The following is a 21,452-nucleotide window of genomic DNA, read 5'->3' on the forward strand; positions in this document are numbered from 1 at the left end:
ATCCGGGATCATAAATATTATAAGAAACATCACTACTCAAATTATCTTGAACATCTTTTCTTTCTATATCAACTTCATTTTCATTAATATTTTCTTGACCATCTTCATTAACAATTACATCATCATTCTCATTCTCTAAGTTCTTTTCTACCATAATTTCCTCATCTTCTAGTGATTTCAAATTATTTTTTTCAATTGTTTCACTACTCAAATTCAATGCATCATTCTTGCTACTTAAAATAAATATCAAGAGCTCCTTTTTGTGATTAAACTAAACTTTCTATTCTTTTTTTCTTTTTTAGTTCCTCATAACCTGAAGCATGTTTTCGATTATACATATTTTTTCTGACTCTAAAACTATTACATATAGAATAAGCAAACTAGCAAGCAAATCAAAATAATATAACAAGATAGAAATAACAAAACAACAATAATAACAATATAAAATATTATAAACAAATGAGTAAGAATGATATAACCTGGAGGCTGGAGATTTTTGCTTTCTAGCAAAATTATGAAGAAAGATTTTGATTCTTGAATCCAAATGCTTAAAGAAAGAATGCATATGAGAGAATTTCACTTTTAGAGAATATATAAGAGAAATAAAATAGTGTATTATGAAAATTGTAATAGGAATATATATACACAAATATGTTAAGGGTATATTAATAAAATTAAATCTATCAATTACCAAACCAACGGTATAATTTGAAATGTTAACCTATAATTAATAACAATTTCTATTAACAAGAAAAAAATAATGTTAGAATATATATATTGTTATTACATTGGAAATGAAAAATAAAATAAAATAAAGTCAAAAGAAGTTAATCAGTACCTAATTTTTCTCACTAAACTGTATAACTCATGACTCACCACTTTAAAGTTTAAAAAATACTTTTTTTAAAAAAAACTTCATGAGTTAATCGTGTACAATAAATATCTTAAAATTTTAAATATATTTAATATATGTATATGATGGTATGAAAAAATGGGCCTCTTATATTTTAGGCCTTAGGCAGCTGCCTCACTAGCCTTGAGGTGAGGCCGGCTCTGGACACCCATTTATCCTAGTTATACAAAATTTCAGAAAATGATCCAGTTTTTTAAAATTTGACCCAAAAAAGAAAATCAGTCTTGTACAATTTGAAAGCTAATAATTTGGTTGTACAATAAATATATAAAACGAATTATTCAAAGAATGTTTAAGAATTATTGACGGCAAAATTACTCAAGTAGGTATTTATCTGCAAGATTTTGTATCTACTTGAGTAGTTTTGCCGCCATAATCTCATATTTATACGTGGAAATTAGATCCTGTACCCATTTTAAATGATCCACTTTAATTTTTACCCACTATTTTTAACTTTTATTTTAATACCCAAATTTTCAATTGATGTACCCATTATACCCCTTCAATTACATGTTTTTTTTTCTCAAACACATTACAATTATAATGTATTTCCAATTTAACTATAATATGACACATATAATACACATTACAACAACACTTAGAATCATGTGCTCAAATAAGGGTAATTTGGGAAATCTCATGATAATAATGGGTAAAGTTCAACTAAATATATTTAGTGTCTAATTTTAGTTAACTACTTCTAAAATTGGGTAGTTCTCAACTTTTCCCTATTTATACATGTATGTAAATATAAATTACATTTTCTTTGGAAGAAATAAAAAAATTTACATTAAATTAGATGCATCAAAATTACATTTATGGGCTTGTTTGTTAAACAAGATAATTGTCATTTATATTAAGTGGTACATATCACTATTATGCTAAAGTGACAGGGAAGGGGACATCAATTTATTGGCATAGAAAATTTGGTATGACACTAATATTCTATTTATATTAAGGCTTTATCTTAATGAATAAAATGAGGTTGATATTGAAGGGTTCAACACATTTGATTTGAGACACACATAAAAGATTTTTCTTTTTAAAAAAAAAGAAGGAAGAAACCGTTCACCACACACAAACTTATATATAATTGATGATATACATTCTTCTAGACGATAAGATAATTGATTATTGGTTGAAATTCTTTGATCTCCTACTCTCATGTCAATAATTATTACAAAGGGATTCACATACCTTAAATATCCATCCGCCTTATCTTGTTCATACACAAACACATTAAACACATTGTAGTTGTGTAAATCTATTATTATTTAATGCAAAACATATATAGAAGTGAAAAGAATGTAAATTAATATGTTCAATTAAGAATTATCTATATATATATAAAGGAGAGCTTCAAGAATATTATGTGGCACTCTAAAATCTCTTCAAACCACTCTTTTTATTTTATCATTTAATCTAATTTTTTTTATTCATTTTCTATTTTCTAAAATATCTTAATAATTGAAAATATCAATATATATACATATTAATTTGATTAAAAATTTATTTAGTTAAATATCTTAACTACTTATTTATTGATTTTCTCATTTAATCTAATTTTTTTATTCATTTTCTATTTTGTAAAATATCTTAACAATTGAAAATATCAATATATATACATATTAATTTGATAAAAATTTATTTAGTTAAATATCTTAACTACTTATTTATTGAAAAATACTAAAAAAATTAATTAAAAATTACATAATAATTTTCGATTATCTATACATCTATTTTTCTTATTATATTATAATTATGTTTTTTTATTCCAAAGTGAAACCCTTCAACAAATGTAACCGAATTAACCAAATTAATACACATACTTATAAATACATTGATTCTAATATAGTCATACGTAAGTAGTTATCCAATAATAATAGCATGAAAGAGATATCAATGAGAATGGTCACATATGGTTTAACTAAACAGTTATCACAATTAGATTTTATTATATCATTTTATAATTAACATTTTACAATCTAAAGTATCTAATTCTTTATTTTCTTTAATATTTTATTAATTTTTTCAGTTTTAACCCATAAAAGTATGCCGTTACAAAATAATATGTTGCTTTTGCAGGCAGTTTTCTTCCTTAGAAAGAGAACTACCTTGATATTGGTAAGAACATATAATACCCGAATATTAATGAGAATTAAAATTTATTATCGGGTGTTGAATCGCTTGATGCTGTCATTTTTATTTAAAATTCTAATTATTATTATTTTCACTAAAGAAAGTAAACTCTGAGTATATCGATTTACACTATATATATGAATTTTAAAGAACCTACGTACCAAATTTTCAATTTTTCTTTTCGCTATGTAATTCAGTAAATATTAAATCTATATCTTTATATCTATATCTATATCTATATCTATATATAAAGGAGAGTTTCGAGGAGATTATGTGAGACTCTAAAATTTATTCAAAGCACTCTTTCTATTTTCTCATTTAATCTAATTTTTATTCATTTTCTATTTTCTAAAATATCTTAACAATTAAAAATATTAATATATATGCATATTAATTTAATTTACTTAAATATCCTAACTACTTAATCATTGAAAAATACTAAAAAAAATTAATTAAAAATTACATAATAGTTTTCGGTTCACTATATATCTATTTTTCTGATTATATTATAATTATGTTTTTATTCAAAAGTGAATAGTTTTACAAAATATTATAATTATTATCATCAATCATAAATATTTATAATTGTATTTTTCTCTTATTTGATATTTTACTAAACTTGTGAAAATAAGATATTACTAATGGCATTCTTTGGATTTGTGATTTGTTTTCACTATAATAAATAAATATTTTATAGATTGTAATTTTAGTGGACATTCCCGCAGCAACAAAAGATGCGGAGGTTGATGTGAAACACGAAAAATTCTTTTTAGAAATAAGGAACACATTATGAATGAAAAATAATATAACTAAAAATAAAATAATGCACAACAACAAAAATAATAAATGTTTATTTAAATTATTTATGTTTTTTTAATTTAAATGTAATAGTTTTACAAAAATATATATTAACAAAATGTATAATTTAATTTAAATTTGATTTATTTGAACATGTTGTACGAGTAGGGTGAAAAAAAATTCATATCATAGCAATCTCCTAAAAGTATTTTAAAATATGTATATTTTGTAATAATTACAAAAGACTGCGCGAAGCGCGGTTATGTTTTCTAGTAATGTTATATTTGGAAGCTTTTTATATTTAAGAGAAAAGAGTGTTGTTAATCACCTTAAATACTCAACACACTATGAAACTTGTATTTAATATAATATTTGACACCGATATTAAATTATACCAAATTATGGTATGCCATATATATATAAAAAAAAATGTGGACACTAGGAACTAATTGCAGCTAATTGTCCAAAAATTAAATGATACTTCAATTTCCACGTGTAGGGTTCATGCATTGATTAATATTGCTAGTAAAAAAAATTATTTCTAATGATAGCTAAATTTTATTTTTCTATGGCATTTCGTATGTTTGGCCAAACAGGCCATGTATAACTTCTCCCACATTTCGTGCAGAGGATATTAGCAGATTTCCTCTAGGTCAATACAATTTGTAAGCTTTTTTTTTTTTTTTTGTACCAAAATTAATTCTGCAAAAAATAAATGGAGAATTCAAAATGAAATCATTTTTACGATTGCAACACTTGGTTCTTCATTTTCGATAACACAAACATGTGAACTAGTTAGATAGATTTAACTACTTAATCATTTAAAAATATTGACATACTTGTTTTCATTTATCTTATTTAAGCTTTATTTTTTTTTTGACGAAAAACTATATTTGCGTTCGCAGTCTCCAATCCAAATTATTTTTGTAAAACATACACATGCAGAGGACTTACAAGGATTATGGTAACCAAGGATTATGGTAACCACCGACTTTTTATTCTTACCCGCCATATTCTTATATCTTTATATATATTATAAATATGATTTTAACGGAAGTTTTTGGTTTTCATTAGATTTAACACTTTTTTATTGTTTTCTAACACCGTTAGTTTTAAAATTATCTAATTAAGGTAAATAACATAAAAATAAAAATAAAAAAGTAATAATGAGTCATAATAATTTCTCATCACATATTTTAACATTTCACATTAAAGTATTTAAATTGCTCTATCAATTATGTTTTGAAAACTATAACCCAAAATTATTTATGTGTTTAAATTTATTATTTTCTTTATTTTATTAATTATTTATTTTGTCACTTAATGTATTTTTTTTATTCAATTATATATATGACATAAAACATGAATATAAATATTTCTTATTTTTTCGTTTAATTTTTTTAATGAGTAATTACATATTTTAATTGTTTTAGCCACTAATATATAATATATATATATAACTTTTTATTCACTTTATTCATTTTTAACTAAATATATAAAATTTGATCAAATAAACTTCTTAAATTTATAGTTTTAATTTAGAATTTCTTAATATTTTATTATATTGAATATTTGTTTCTAAAAGAAAATTAGAAACAAATATTTAATTTCAAACTAGAATCACCATATATAATATATAAATCAAAATATAAAAAATACAAAAATTTAAATTATTAAGAACACTAAATTTCAAACTTATAATCAAATAGTTTACTTTAAAACTAGAAAACATAACATATAAAAAGTGTATATCTAACAGACTCTTGGTTGAATAGTTTATTTTAAAAATAAAACTATCATATTATTTATTTATATTTAAACTATAGATTATATTTTGGCTTAATTTTTTTAATATGTCTGTGTCATTCTTTTATAATATATAGCATTATTTATTAATTTGAAATTTATATGCAATCCTAAGAACTTAATAAAAATAATTAATAGTTTTTTTTTAATAAAACTAAGCAATCGTGCATTACAAATTTGCTTGCATCTAGTATATTAGACCACTTGAAAGCTGCAAAGAAAGTTATAAGGTACCTTCAGGGTACTAAGGATTACAAACTCATGTTCAGAGAAACCGACAACCTGGAAGTAGTTGGCTACTCAGATTCAGACTTTGGTGGTTGTACTGATTCACGTAAATCAACCTCTGGTTACGTGTTTATATTTGCCGGTGGAGCTATATCATGGAGGAGTAAAAAATAGACCTTGACTGCTACTTCTACTATGGAGGCCGAGTTCGTTTCGTGTTTTGAGGCTACATCGCATGGTATATTGCTAAAGAGTTTCATTTCAGGCCTTAGAGTTGTAGACTCCATATCTAGGCCATTGAGAATGTTCTGCGACAATTCAGTTGCTGTATTCATGGTTAAGAACAACAAAAGTGGCAGTCGAAGCAAGCACATCGACATAAAGTACTTAGCCGTGAGAGAACGTGTTAAAGAAAATAACGTGGTCATTCAACACATTAGCACTGAATTGATGATTGCTGATCCTATGACGACAGGCTTGCCACCCTCATAAATTCAAGGATCATGTAGTGAACATGGGACTTTGTTCCCTTATGTAAATTTATTGTACAAACTGAAGTTATTATCAATGAAACTCTTATGTTGATGTTTTCTCATATTTATGCGCATTTTAATTTATGTGAGAAATTTTTATAGGACTTGAATAAACATAGGGTTTGTTCGTTTAAATACACAGCCACATAAATTACATTGTTATGTAATAAATATATTGTAATACATGGAAGATAATACTCGCCATAAAAAGATGACCTATCACCATGATTCATGTGTTTATTATCTAACAGGGATAGTTATCGGGCCTAAGTAATACATTAATTTAAATGCTGACCAAGTGGGAGAATGCTAGAATATTTATTTATATGGTATATAAAATCAATTTGTTACAACTAATTTATTTAATATATCAAAGTCAATATTTTATTTATTGACAAATATTTTTTTTGTGTGGTAAATCAACAACTTTGAATTACTACAAAAAACAATTACAAATAAAAGGCAAAAGCCCAACAATTAATTACAAGCTCTTAAAAGAGCCTCCACCCAATCTTGATCTACCCTATTGAATTTGTTTAAATTCATGTAATGTAATCTCACACACATAGTATGTATAATATTCTTCACAATTAATAACATCAATTGTCGGAAGTTTTTGGTCCCAAAAAACACTATTTCGACTATGCCAAATGAAATAAACCATAGCAGAAACAATGCTGAAAGAAATCTTCCTTCTTCCTTGCGACAACTTCTTTTTCACCAGCCACTTAAAAGATTTGAAATCACTTTTAGAGAACAAGAGGAGGTCATCCACAAAGCAAAGATGCATGAGCTTTAAACTCTTGCGTCTCGGATGAAATTTAAACTCAGCCTCCTTAGCCACCTTGAGCATAATCCTTGACAAACACTCCATTCCTATAACAAACAGAAGGGGGGAAATTGGGTCGCCTTGTCTTAAACCTTGTTTAGCTTGGAGGTAACCATGAAGAGTACCATTCATGGAGAAAGAAAATAGAGGAGTGGTAACACACTCCATGATAAGGTTTAAAATTTTTTGAGGAAAGTTTAGAGCTTCAAGCATCTCTCTAAGAAATTCCCAGCAAGCATATCATAAGCTTTTTGAAGGTCAATCTTGAACAAACAAGCTGACTTTGCACTTCTTCTATCATATCTCCCCAAACCATGTCTTGACAAATCATAATATTATGTGCAATTTTTTTTCCTTTAACAAAACCACATCGATTCTCTGAAATGATTCCTGTAAGAACTTCCTCTAATCTCTTGCAAATCATTTTAGAAGCTATTTTATAGATCACATTGCAGCAAGCAATGGGTCTATAATCACTCATAGATTCCGGGCATACCGATTTAGGAATCAAAGTCACTATTGTAGCATTTATCTCTTTAAGCAATCTTCCTGAGTTAAAAAATGACAGAACAGCTTAAGTCATTTCATTTCTTGTTATCTCCCAAGTATCTTTAAAAAAAAGCACTACTATAACCATTTGGTCCCAGTGCTTTATCATCAGGAATTGAGTGCAGGGCATCTTTCACCTCTTCTTTAGTATAATCTTGCAATAACCAATCAGCTTGTCTTTGAGTCACCATTGGCCCTTCTTGAAAAATTCTCTTGTGAACTCTGGTTCTATTAGTAACACAAGATCCCAACAGAATGTTATAAAAATCTAAAAAAGCTTCGATAACACCCTCTTGATCATCAATCCATCTTCCAGTCTAATCTTTGATGGAGTAAATTGTATTCTGCTGCCTTCTTCTTTTAAGACTTGCATGAAAAACTTTTGTATTATCATCTCCACTTTTTATCCAAGCTACCTTGGCTTTTTTACTAAGGTAACTAATATAATTTCTGTGAGACTCTACATAAAAGTGTCGAGGCCTAATTTCAGCCTCAATTAACTCTGCATTTCCAGGGTTTTGCTGCAAGCTTTGTTGAATCTTTATCATATGTTGATAGCTTTCATGTTCTTGAATCTCAACATTTCTCTTGCCTTGTCTATTCAACACTTTTAAACAAGATTTGAGCTTCTTCAGGTGAGAAACAAGACAAAACATAGGATTACTAATTGTCCTCACCTTCCAATTCTTATTCACAGTATCAATAAAACCTTCCAAGTTCTTCCAAAAATTAAAGTACCTAGAAGGCTTTTTACTATTTTGCATATTCGGGTAAATAGAAAGGAGGCCAGGAGAATGATCAAACTCACCTTCAGGGAAGAAAGTGACCTCAGCTGTAGTATATTTGTCCATCCACTTATGATTTGCTAAAAATCTGTCCAATTTTTCATAAACCCGATCTTTGCCTTCTTGTTTATTATTCCAAGTGAAGAAGTTTCCATTGAATTTGATATCTTCTAAATCACAATCTACTACACTATTCTGAAATGGAATCATCTCATTGGCATTATCCCGGTATTGAAGCCTTTCCTGAGTACTCAATACCGAATTAAAGTCCCCTCCAACGATCCAAGGGAAATTCGTACCTTTTGATAATTGCACAAGATCTTTCCACAGTTGGTATCTTCCTTTACTGTCATTGACTGCATAAACCATTGTTATAGCAAAACAGTCCCCTCTTTTCGGCTTTAACACATAGTGGATATACCAACTAGTAGCCCCTTTTATATCGACATCGAAACTATTAGGATTCCACTCAATGATAATCTGTCCATTAGGATGATGTAATGACCCAACTACTCTAGACTTTGGACCATTAACGAAACCTATACATAGACACTAATCCCTAATAACACTTACAAGTGAAAAGATCATAACTTTATTAAAAACTTGTAAAAACAAATGTTAAACTTACATAAAACTCAAAGTAGGATATGGGATCCCATTGTTTTAAAATCAAAACATAACATAATTGTATTTAAAAGAGATTACATAAATACGTGCGGAAAAATACACATAAAACCATAAGTAAAGACTTCATCCTCGAATCGAAACTCTCAGCACTTTGAATCCATTCCGCCTCAATACACATTCCCCAAGCTTCCAAGAACCTTTCCCGCCACTAAAGCTATTTTCCTGCACATATAAACAGAAAGGAGTGAGCTTAATGCCCAGCAAGGAAAATCTAACATATAATCATATACATAAATTTCATAATGTAACATAAAACATATCATAACACTTATGTCACATACATACTATAATAGCCATTATTACTTGGGGTCCCATAAACTAAACAAGTCATATGCCCATTAGATTAGTGGGACTTGCTAGCTAAGCAAGTCATATGCCCATAATCTATTTGGGGCTTGTTAGTTGTATAGGTCATATGCCCAAGTCTACAAGCATACTTAACATAGCATTTTACATAACACATATTCATAAGATAACATAACAAATCATATAACACATAAATCCTGTCCTATTTTCCTTACCAAAATAACCGGGATATGAGAACTGATTTGGGACCTTGGAACACTCCTAAAAACCATTTATAATAGGGTGAGTATATTAAAGAAAAGGGATGAAAGTGATGAAGGAACTATACTATCAAAATATACATACCAAAAACCTTGTGCTCAAGAACTTAGATTTCCTAACCAAGAATAGGAATAAGGTTAGAATACTGAGTAGAAGACTATGAGAACTTTAAAGAAAATAATACAGAATGGACTAGAGTTTGGGATACCTTGAGTACTTCTATGACCAATCTAAACCTTGAACCAAAATGTGAATAGAACCTTACTTCCCAAGTGTTTGGTAAGCTTATAGTGATCAAGCTTATAATTCTCAACCCAAGTGTTTACACTCTCACACTAACCTAGCAACTTGCAGCCTCTGAACTTAGCTTAATAGATGAATAAATGGCTGGGTACTAGGTCCTATTTATAGAGTTTAGGAATGAAAAGATCTTCATTTAACTTGAATAAAAATAATGGCTTTTTAAGTGAAAAATGTTTGAATTATCGTTCAGCAGAGGCTAAAGACTCGTTTAGAAAGATGCTGGACTTATTAAGAGGTTAAGGATTTGAATGAGAACATTTTTGAAAACTTTCAAAAACACACTGAAGGAGCCGATATATCACCTGGGCTAGCATGCCCGAGGCAATCGTGGTACTTTTCGTGTTTTTCGTATCTTCGTACTACGATATATCGCCTCCTATAGCTGCGATATATCGCCATACGCTGAATATTTAAACACGAAATTACACATTTTTAGCTTAATTTGAATTGAGTAAACAACCTTGACTAAGCCTTCTAACGTTTTCATAGCTGCTGACTGACCTTAGGATATTCAAATTTTAACCTTAATAAATTTATTCCTCAAAATACTTAATCATTATTAAACCTATACATGACATGTGCTATTATCTTATTGGGTCTTATCTAAATGTTATAATATAATAAATATTACACTCAATATCAGTCATATTAATCAAACCTTAGGTTAAAATTAATATTCCTAAACTATAAGTTAAACTTAGAAAATCTACAAGTGTACTATGAGTGTCCAAATAAATCCCGGTCTGAACCAAAAATCCACAGTCATAAAGATAATACTATTATTACTATTATACTACTATCTAACTTAGCTAAGTAAAGTTCTTTGGACTCTATAGATGATGAGCCAAATTATTAGTAAAACACTAGCCCTTAAACATTTTAGGTATAAGGCTCCTATTCTACGAGCCTTAACCTTTGTCTCAAGGAGCCCAACAAATCCTATTTGTTTGTTATGAATCATCTTCATAACACCAGTTTTCTTAGAGGATTTGTTGATGCCCCTTACATTCCAAATAAAAATTTTATCCATCTATTGGTGGAGGGTCTCCCCCTCAATCAATAATGGACCTCATCTCACATAACACCTCTCCAACCTCCACTTCATTAACAGAAACATCCTCTAACACATAAAAAGAGTTCCTAGTCTTCACTTTGGGTGGGATAGCTATCATAACCTTCTTCCCTTTAACTTCCTTGAAATCTTGATTATCTTCTGTTGCAGTTGTTGGTATCTATTCACTCTGAACCCCTGAAGCCTCCTTTGGTTTCCATAGCTTCCTACTTTGCTCCACAATTTTCACTTTCTTACACACATTACTGGTATGACCTATGCCCTTACAAATCTCACATTAATCTGGCTTCCATTCGTAAGAGACTTCGATATAGATCATCTGCCCTTTTTCATCTTCAAATTTTATTTGAGTTGGAAAGCCTTTTGAAACATCTATCTCTATTAAAACTTGAGCAAATTGGAGCTTATCCCTATTCATTGTAGCCTGGTCTTGCTTGATCATTCTCCCTAAAGTGCTTACAATTTTTTCCATTTATCTCTCTCCCCGGTATTTTAATTTAAGTTGTCTCAATTATACCCAAACTGGAACTTTCCAAACAACCTCTTTAGTAAATCTCACATCAGGATCCCAAGCCTTCATGATTAATAGCTTCCTATCAAAAAATTGATACCCCCCCTTAAGAATTCGATCTCTTTCCTCATCCGATTGAAATCTGACTAGGAAGATGCCATGAGTAAGTAAACTCACTCTATCTATATTCTGTTGCTTCCAAATTCTCCTAAAAAAATCCTTCAATCACGTGTATTGGGGGATTTTCTCCTAACACATAACACACAAGTGCAAAATTCCAGTATTGAATCTCATCAATTATATCTTCTTCTATGATTTTAGCATAGCCCCTACCTCTCCCATAACCTCCTTTCCAAAACGCAGAACAGGGAAAATCGAAGGAGTATTACCTGATCTGGTCTTCGCTGAGCTAGCCCCCATTACTTTTACAAAAGATGCTTGAGTTCCTGATCTCTGTATCAACTCTTTCTCAGTTGAGTGTGGAGATAACATTATCCCCTCACCATCATCACCAAGAATCAATTTCATCACAATCATAGGTACACCAGGAATTGAATCAAGATCATGTTCAGAGTTTGAACATTGCAATTCCTCTAGTACCAGGAGTTAATCCATCTTTTTCGTTTTCTTTACTGGATCCGACGAGCTCAGACCTTTCTTCTTAGTCTTCAGAGTTTTGGCCGCATTTTTACGAAGTCTAGGTCTCCCTACCATAGCACAACCCTAGCAGAGCGTAGAGAGCCCTTTTATCTTTTTTTTTTATTGACAAATATTCTAATTAATGGTCAACATTATTGTTATCCAATTTTGTTTGTTACCCAATTTTGCATATCTCAATCTGTGGCGGAGACTTTGATGGAATGTCCCACTCTATAAATATAGAGTACCGGTCCCCAAGCTCACTACTCATTATTCTGTCTTTCAGTAACTCCATCTAAAAGAGTTAGTGAGAGCTAGGAAGCCCGTGTACTCGTTCTAATTTCTCTTCTTTTCTTTTATAGATCTAGAGTTGTAGATTAAGATTATCAATAGCAATGCTTGGAGGTACATATATTCGATCATCTAAATTTTATAACAATCTATTTATTCCGCATTTGGATTGTTATGCATCTAGATTAAATTTTAATCCAACATATCGCTCATGTTTCGAGAGAGGAGAAATTCCTCATCCTTAATATTATAGAGGCGAACTCCACAATTACCATGGCTCTACCACCAGCTGCAGAAGAAGTAGATGGAAAAAACACAAGGACAACAACAACTATGCTCATCATTACCACAAGAACCACTGATTAATTTTTATTCTTACTCTCCATCTTCAGCTTCATATATATATATATATATTGCAATATGTGTGATCAGTTTCTAAGACACTACCATTCTAGAATGATATCAAGGACATTAATTATTTCCATATCATTTTTAAAAAAATGATAAAATAAATAATTCTGTCCACATATATATACCTTAATAGTATAAGTTGTCTATTCCTCATTATTATTATAAGGTCATTAATTATTAATGCATGGGGACTAATTGCATGTATATTGTACAAATAATGGACCACTTTTTATACCTCAATAATATAATTAAGTGGTCCATTATTATTACTAGGAATGGACCACTTATATCTTTTTTATCATTTTAAACCAAAAAATTAGGAGAAATATTCGGAGAAATATGCTAAATGATGGTTGGAATTGAAAAAATATGCCTCTCTTTTACAATATTGGAAAAGTATTTTATAGCTCATCTTTTAATCTTCCTTGCGTCTGTCAGGAGATGATGATTCCATAATATTGGATAGAATTTATTGATAGATTGTAGATAAGATAGCAGCAGGGATAAAGTGCAATATACCTGGACAGAAATTAAAGCTCTCCTTAAAATTAAGAAATAGCTAATAAATAGAGATCTATATAAATAAATACCTGGACACCTTGCTTACATACATATAATCTCAACGTAATAATATGTATGTAGAATAATAAATTACTATACTCAACGTAATAAGTTTCATATGGTTCATAATATCCAATTTATATTTGTTATTCTTATCTTAAGTGTGAAAATATGAAAATGATGAATATTAGTGGATCAAAGAACACCTTTTCTTTTTAATAGGATTGATTCCATGGGAAGAAAATTCTTGTGACGTACTCCAAATCTGCCATTTGAAATTAATGGTGTGGATGTATATGCAAGAGATTATGAAGATAATTTAGATCAAATAATTGATGATAATGCACATTAATATGATTATCATTAATATGGATAAAATAAATCAATTAATAAGTTTGCAACCTTCCTAAATATTTATACACACAAACCAATTAACTTTAGTTATACAAACTTTCAAAAATATCCAGTCTTGTAAAATTTGCCCCAAAAATAAAATGAAAACAAAAATCTTGTACAATTTCAAAGCTAGCTAAACAATGACTTTATTTGAGAGATATTGTAGACTTTTATGTGATTGTGGGGGTCATTGTAAGTGTAGATCTCATGTCTCCCATTGGGAGAGGTGGGAGACATCTCACCTCTCCCAATGAGAGACATTGAAAGCTGTCCAAGCACGTAGACTTTCAATGTCTTCCATTGGGAGACGTGAGATGTCTCTCACCTCTCTCAGTAGGAGACATTGAAAAGTCTCCCAGTTTTTTTTAAATAAATTAATTAAATGAAAATATAATTAATATTAATTTAAAATGATTTAATAATTAATTAAAATGAAATTGATTTAATAATGAATATAATTAATATCTTCTTCTTTAGGTTTTGATTTTCCTGCATAATGTCCTGAGTTTGCTGCAAAATGGTGTCCATTTCAGGTGGCAATTGCCCGGACATTTGAGAAGTTGATGAAGATGCTGCCCTCTTTGTGCCAATTTCCCTCAACCTAGGCAACCCCCCAAACCCTTTCTTATAACACAAGCATGGCCCAAGGACATCCGTGACAATGTCCATATCAGGCGGGAACTGACCATCGACATTATCGCCGACACAAGAAGCATCAGATGATACATGCGCCGTACTCTGCGATGCTCGACGCTCAGTCATCTCAGTCTACACGATAAAAACACATATATCACATTCCAATATAACATTATTTGAAAACCTAACTTAGAAATTTTTAATATAACTACATATAAAGTATAACTTTATTATCTATCTGCCAACATCCTATCATTAATGACTGCAGACCAGTGATTGCAAAAGAATGTAATTAATTTTTTTCTTGTATCAGGGAGCAAATGAGCTAAAGTTAACTAGGTCATGAAAATTCATATCTAAATCACAATAATGAAGATATTTTTGATATATACACTAAGAATAGTTTATTCCATTAATGAGGAATTTAGGTCTCTAAACACATACATGAACAATATTTGGTTGTTTGTAATGTAGATATGGATTTTCATGAACAAAATAACTTAGCCCATAAGCTCCCTAGTATGGGGATAACATTAGCTACGTTCTTTTTTTTTTTTTTTTTTTTTTTTTATCTTAGTTCACAATCATTAATCATAAAAATATTGGCACATAGATTATAAAGATTTAATTGTTATAAATTTAATTAATAATTAATAAGTAATTACTGATTGACACCAACCAATTAATAATTAATATTTATTAATTATTTACTAAACTTTTTTAAAGTTAAATGATCATAATTAGTTAAGGTTAGGCAACTTACATGTTTTGTTGCCGCTTCATCGCTAATCCATTTATCCTATTTCTTGTGGAGCTGCTTGAATGTGTCGATCATGCTCGGAAACTGGCCAGTAGACGGGTTGATCTAAAAAAAAAATTATTAAAACATTGTTACCTTTATAATATTTTCGTAACTGTAAAGATATAGGTTATTATAATTTACGTGATCATAAACATGGACAACGATGGATTTGGAACCGTGTCCTCCTGGTATGGTCATTTTTGTTCGAGCCTCTTTATTTCTCTTCGATATACGCTTCAAACAGAAAATACTACTCATAAATCTAGATTGTAATTTTATAATTAAACATTAATGTAAAAAATAAGGTTTACATGCTGAGAATCAGGATGCCAAAAATCGCATAGAATTGCCCAATCAAAAGAACTAATCGAATTATAAGGTTTCGACTTCGCTCTCTTGTTGTCCACCTCTCCTCCAACCTCTACCCAATGTTTCTTCATCGTGTAGCGCCAATCACTCAGATGCTTTTGCATTTGTCTTACCATGACATCGTTGATTACTGGATTGTCTTGTGGATAAATGAATTTGTCCTAAAATCAAAATTAAAATTGGAATTTGTTAAAATATTATGAAGATAGAAAAATAATTAATAGTGAGTTATTGAAGATTTACAAAATGCTTACAGATAACCTCTGCCGAATAACTTGGAGATCAGCTGGCGTTACTTGTTCCAAAGCTAGTGTAGTTGGGGGTATGGTGTCACGCATATAACGAGCCATGGAATTTTTGAACCACTTTCCGAACGTTTGAATAGCTTTTCCAGTTTGTGCATCAAACTCTACTTTCAGATGGCTAACTTTTTTGGTGACCAGCTCCTTCTCGATATTGGTACCGTAATAAGCTCCCCTGCCCCTCTTGGAGCCACCACCAGTGTCATTGCTTGGTTCGGTCATTCTACATTAAAATATTCATTAATCAACTAATTAAAATTATTTATGTTTATTGCTTTTTGTTATAAAATTAACATTTTATTACTTATGGTCTTTCCCAACCTACCTTATTTCGACCTAGTCATTTGGCCAAATTCGTGTAACTAAGTATGATTAGCGATTTAGATATTAAAATTTTTGGTTAAGATATAAGGTTTCACTAGAAGGTTTATTGTATACTTTGGGATCCCAAAAATATAATTTAAAAGTTTATTACAACAAAATATTTACAACCAGCCGATCTAAGCGGCAAAACAGGGTTTAACCCTAGTTCCTCTCCTTCAAACCTTGGCCGTGACGGTCGAGCAGCTGCATATATACACATCGTCACCTAAGCTCTCCAACTCAAGGATGGTCAAACTTTCTTTTGCCTTTACCTGCACCACATAGCACCCGTGAGCCGAAGCCCAGCAAGAAAACTCAATATGCTCATGAACAAGTAATAACATGTTGCTAAATCATTATAGGCATGCCTAGCAGTAACAACCCTACTCATGCATCCAAGCAGGTACAAATACATGTTTGTGAAGTCCTGCGCTTTGAGTAGATGGCTAATAAGTCTCTCGCTCCGAGGTAGATGACTAATAAGTCATTTCTTGACTAGTTGACTAATAAGTCACTCTCTAAATAGATGACTGATAAGTCCATCTCAATCGGATAACTGATAAGTCTATCACGGTCAAATGACTAATAAGTTCATCTCGGTCAGATGACTGATAAGTCCGTCTCGGTCAGATGACTGATAAGTCTATCCCGGTCAGATGACTGATAAGTCCATCTCGGACAGATGACTGATAAGTCTATCCCGGTCAGATGACTGATAAGTCCATCTCGGTCAGATGAATGATAAGTCTATCTCGATTAGATGACTAATAAGTCCATCTCGGAGGTCCCATACCCTCCTAGCCATGTGACGTGTAGGTCACCTTAGCCTTTCTGGCTCTGGCTCTAAGTAACTAGCCCTTAGATTAGACAAGTGCTTTTAGTTTTCATCGAACTTGAGGTCGATCCGGCATTGATGCTCATTTGAGTCATTCAATGCAGATGTCGATTAGATATAATCTTTTCGGGTTGCGTTGAACACGCTAATATCGTCCTTGACTCATAAATCAATGCTATACGACTAGTGCTCAGTACTATTGTTGATCTTGACTGATAAGTCACAACTTTACAATCAATACTGACACCAATGCCGATGCCTGGCTAATAAGTCAGTGCTTCCTCAATGAGGTAATACAAACAGACATATATCATATGTCAAATATTCAAATATAAGTTATTTAGCATGCTCATTTAGTAATCAAAAGCATAATTATAACCATGCACAATTACAGAGACTCAAGCTCTAATCAATCTCATAATCCACATTCATGCCATGCCCTAATCTCATGTATCTTATGCATTTTCAATGCAATCAATGTCCACATATAGAGCACTCGACATGCCTCACAAATAACCATGCATGTCACATATGGGGTGCAGTTTTCTTACCTTTAGTCCAAGCACAGGTTACCAATAAATGAGCCATAAGCACAATCCTTACTCCAAGCCTCTAGTGATAACCTAGTCACAACCATAAACGGTGGTCCAATGAGTTCAAGTTCTAAAACCAATCCCAGAACCAAGACTTAGCCTCCAAGACATCACATCCCATTAAACCGGGTATTAGGAATGATCCCGAGGCCTAAGGTTTGAGTTCCCATGACTAAAAACCCACTTTGGTCACTTTTCCTCTTTTGAGCCGCCCCAATCATTAGAGCCGCAGCCCCACTCAAGTCAGGCCCAAAAACTCTTCTCTGATAGCAATTAGAGCCGCAGCTCTACCCAATAGATTCGCAACTCAAATAGCCCATCAGCCCCAAACCACTAGCTTCTTCAAGCTTGAGTCGCAGTGCCCAAGAACAGAGCCGCGGCTCAACCTCGAACCCAGCCAAAAACCCTCAATTTCTTCATCTAAAAACCTTTCAAAAACATATCCAAACATCTCCAAAATCAAAAATCAAAAGTTCCCAAACATCCCCATGATCCAAAACCAACAAAACCCAAGTCTCAAATCACCCAAAAACACATCAAAACACAAAATCCAATTCAAGCTTAAAAACTTAGAACTTAAAACTTGAATTACCTCCGATTGAGTTGTTTCCCAACTAAATCCTCCGGCTAACAAGCTTCTAATCTTCCCTAGGATCGCTATGCCTCGATCCTCGCTTGAATTCGAGTCCTAGAACTCAAGTTTCCTTAAAAAATGCGATTGGGAGATGAAAGTGGAACTTAGAGGGAGAGAGAACGTACATAACGTTCTTTTTATTTCTTTAAAAGGTTACTTCAAGCTTAAGTAGCCTCAAACAAATCCTAACGCTCGGGGTCCCGAAAACATCCCCGGAGGCAAAATAGTCAAAACCTCCAGAATTTCTCCCCTGATCTTACTAACTCCCAATTTATCATCAAATATTAATTCTCATTACCCAATAACCCGGTAATGCTCTAAATACCCCATTGACTCACTCAGAGTCAAGAATAAATCCCGTTGTGACCGTCCCACTAGCTTACCTCCTAGGATCGTCTTGTGTTGGGTAACCCTAACATAACTAAATAATAATATAACACCACACACATATCACATATATACCAAATATGCCCCAAATGGACAAAATATGAAAATCACCAAATTACTCAGAAATGAGTTCACATGCATATTTAATACACATAGACATGCATATTATCATTTAATAACATAATAAATCAATTATGGCCCTCCCGGCCTCCTAATCGAGGTCTTAAACGTCATTAGGAAATTTGGGGCATTACATGTTATTATCTGTTCATGAGCATAATGAGTTTTCTTACTGAGCCTCGGCTCACGGGTGCTATGTGGTGTAGGGAAAGGCAAAAGAAAGCAGGACCATCCTTGATTTGGAGAGCTTAGGTGACGATGTGTACAAATGCGGCTGCTCGACCGCCACGGCCAAGGGTTTAAAGAGGAACTAGGGAAAAACCCTATTTTGCCGCTTAGGTCGCCTGGTTGTAAATATTTTATTGTAATTAATCTTTAAAATATATTTTCGGGATCCCAATGTATACAGTAAACGTTTTAGTGAAACGTTGTATTTTTAACCAAATTTTTTAACCCTAAACCGTTAATCATACTTAGTTACACGATTATGGCCAAATGACTCGGTTAGCGAGCCTATCACTGTTTAAAGTGCACAACGTAACGATCTTTGGGTAGTAGGGCGTTACAAATTCATTATTTCGTTGTAAGTTACTCAATTACTTTCCACTGCCCTACAAATGATATTTTACTTTATTTCGTACCATGATATTTATGGTTGTTTCATATTCCAAATGTCTTTGATTACGATTTTAATAATGATTGGATGAAATATTTTATATTATGTGCTATATATAAAATGTTTTATCTTTCTTGTTTGCACATACTATATGCTTATTGAAATGCCTCTAAGAGATTGATACAAAGAATGTCAAATTTGTTCTTGTTATGTAATTGATTTTGTGTTTATATTTTGGTTTAAAGTTCTTAGTTTACCTAATCTATTTTTGTTAGAATGCAATGCACATTAATATTCCAAGCTTATTTCTCTCTACTATCAAACTCTCATCATAAAATTTGGGCTCCATAATCTATTTCCTTTGTCACTATTACGTACATATGTTTGGATAAATAAAATAAATTAAATGATAAAATAAATAATTAAAAAAAGTAAGAAAATAATAAATTTAAACATATATATAGTTTTTTTTATTATAGTTTTGAAAATATAGTTGATATAATAATTTAATTAATTCAATATTAAGTTTTAAAGTATGTGATGAGAAATTATTATGGCTCATTTATTATTATTTTTTATTTTTAATTTATTTACCTTATTTAGATGACTTTATTAATTTTTTTTTAGTTTATTTACCTTATTTATATGACTTTAAAACTAACAGTGTTAGAGAACAATAAAAAAATGTTAAATCTAATGGAAACCAATAATTTGCGTTAAGCTCACATTTATAATATATAAAGATATATATATATATATATACTAGTTAAAACCAACAATGCAATATATGTTTATTTAGTTTTATTTAGAAAATATTTCTATTTATTTTTATTCTGTTTTTTTATCATATAATTTTAAATAAATAAACTTTGTCATATATTATAAAAAAAAATGATATAAACATATTAAAAAACCATTTAACAAAGATTTCGCTAGACACAAACTTTTTATATATAAATATATGATGCATTTTAGTTTTAAAATTATATAAATATTTATATTAGAAAGAATATGTATGAATTTTAATATAATAAAATATTAAAAAAAATCCAAACTAAAACTATGAATTTTATAGTTTATTTGATCAAATTTTAATTACTTAATTTGCAATATTTTTAAGCCAACAAAAAGTTATATTTTAGTATATATTATTTAATTAATGGCTAGAGAGCAATTAAATATAAGTAATTTCTCACTAAAAAGAAAAAAAAGTATATTTATGTCTTATTTTACAATTACACACTTGTGTAGATAAACAAAATAAGTTAAATAACAAAATAAATAATTAATAAAAGAAAGAAAAAAATGACTTTAAGCACATAAGTATTTTTTGGTCACATTTTTTAAAACATAATTGACATAGTAATTTAAATACTTTAATATGAAAATTTTAAAATATCAAATGAGAAAATATTATAGCTCATTTATTACTTTTTTTTTTAAAAATTTATTTACTTTATTTAAATAATTTTATTAATTTTTATTGTTATTAAAAAAAAAGATAAAATAGATAATTCTCTCCATATATATATATATATACCTCAATAATATAAATGGTCCATTCCCCATTACAAACAATGGACCACTTTTTATACCTCAATAATATAATTAAGTGGTCCATTATTATATCTTTTTACATATCTCATCGGACGCGTGGATCCTCTGACCATTATTATAATAAATTCTGATGATAAGAAGATATATAATAAACCAAGAAATAAGGAGAATTATTCGGAGAAATATGCTAAATGATGGTTGGAATTGAAAAAATACGTCT

At 30.3% G+C, this 21,452-nt stretch overlaps 2 protein-coding genes across 2 annotated transcripts; both read right to left on the minus strand.

Annotated features, from left to right (window-relative positions):
* Positions 1-7,463: 7,463 nt before the first annotated feature.
* Positions 7,464-7,986, minus strand: LOC133802040 (uncharacterized). Its single transcript, XM_062240272.1, has 2 exons — positions 7,881-7,986; positions 7,464-7,795 (listed from the first exon to the last, which is right to left on the minus strand). The coding sequence occupies exons 1-2, from the start codon at positions 7,984-7,986 to the stop codon at positions 7,464-7,466; spliced, it is 438 nt and encodes a 145-aa protein (XP_062096256.1).
* A 126-nt stretch (positions 7,987-8,112) lies between these two features.
* LOC133802041 (uncharacterized) lies at positions 8,113-8,949 on the minus strand. Its single transcript, XM_062240273.1, has one exon. It carries the CDS (start codon positions 8,947-8,949, stop codon positions 8,113-8,115), a length of 837 nt encoding a protein of 278 aa, XP_062096257.1.
* Positions 8,950-21,452: the final 12,503 nt, after the last annotated feature.

The sequence above is a fragment of the Humulus lupulus genome, chromosome 9, assembly GCF_963169125.1.
Source record: "Humulus lupulus chromosome 9, drHumLupu1.1, whole genome shotgun sequence".
Lineage (NCBI taxonomy): Eukaryota > Viridiplantae > Streptophyta > Magnoliopsida > Rosales > Cannabaceae > Humulus > Humulus lupulus.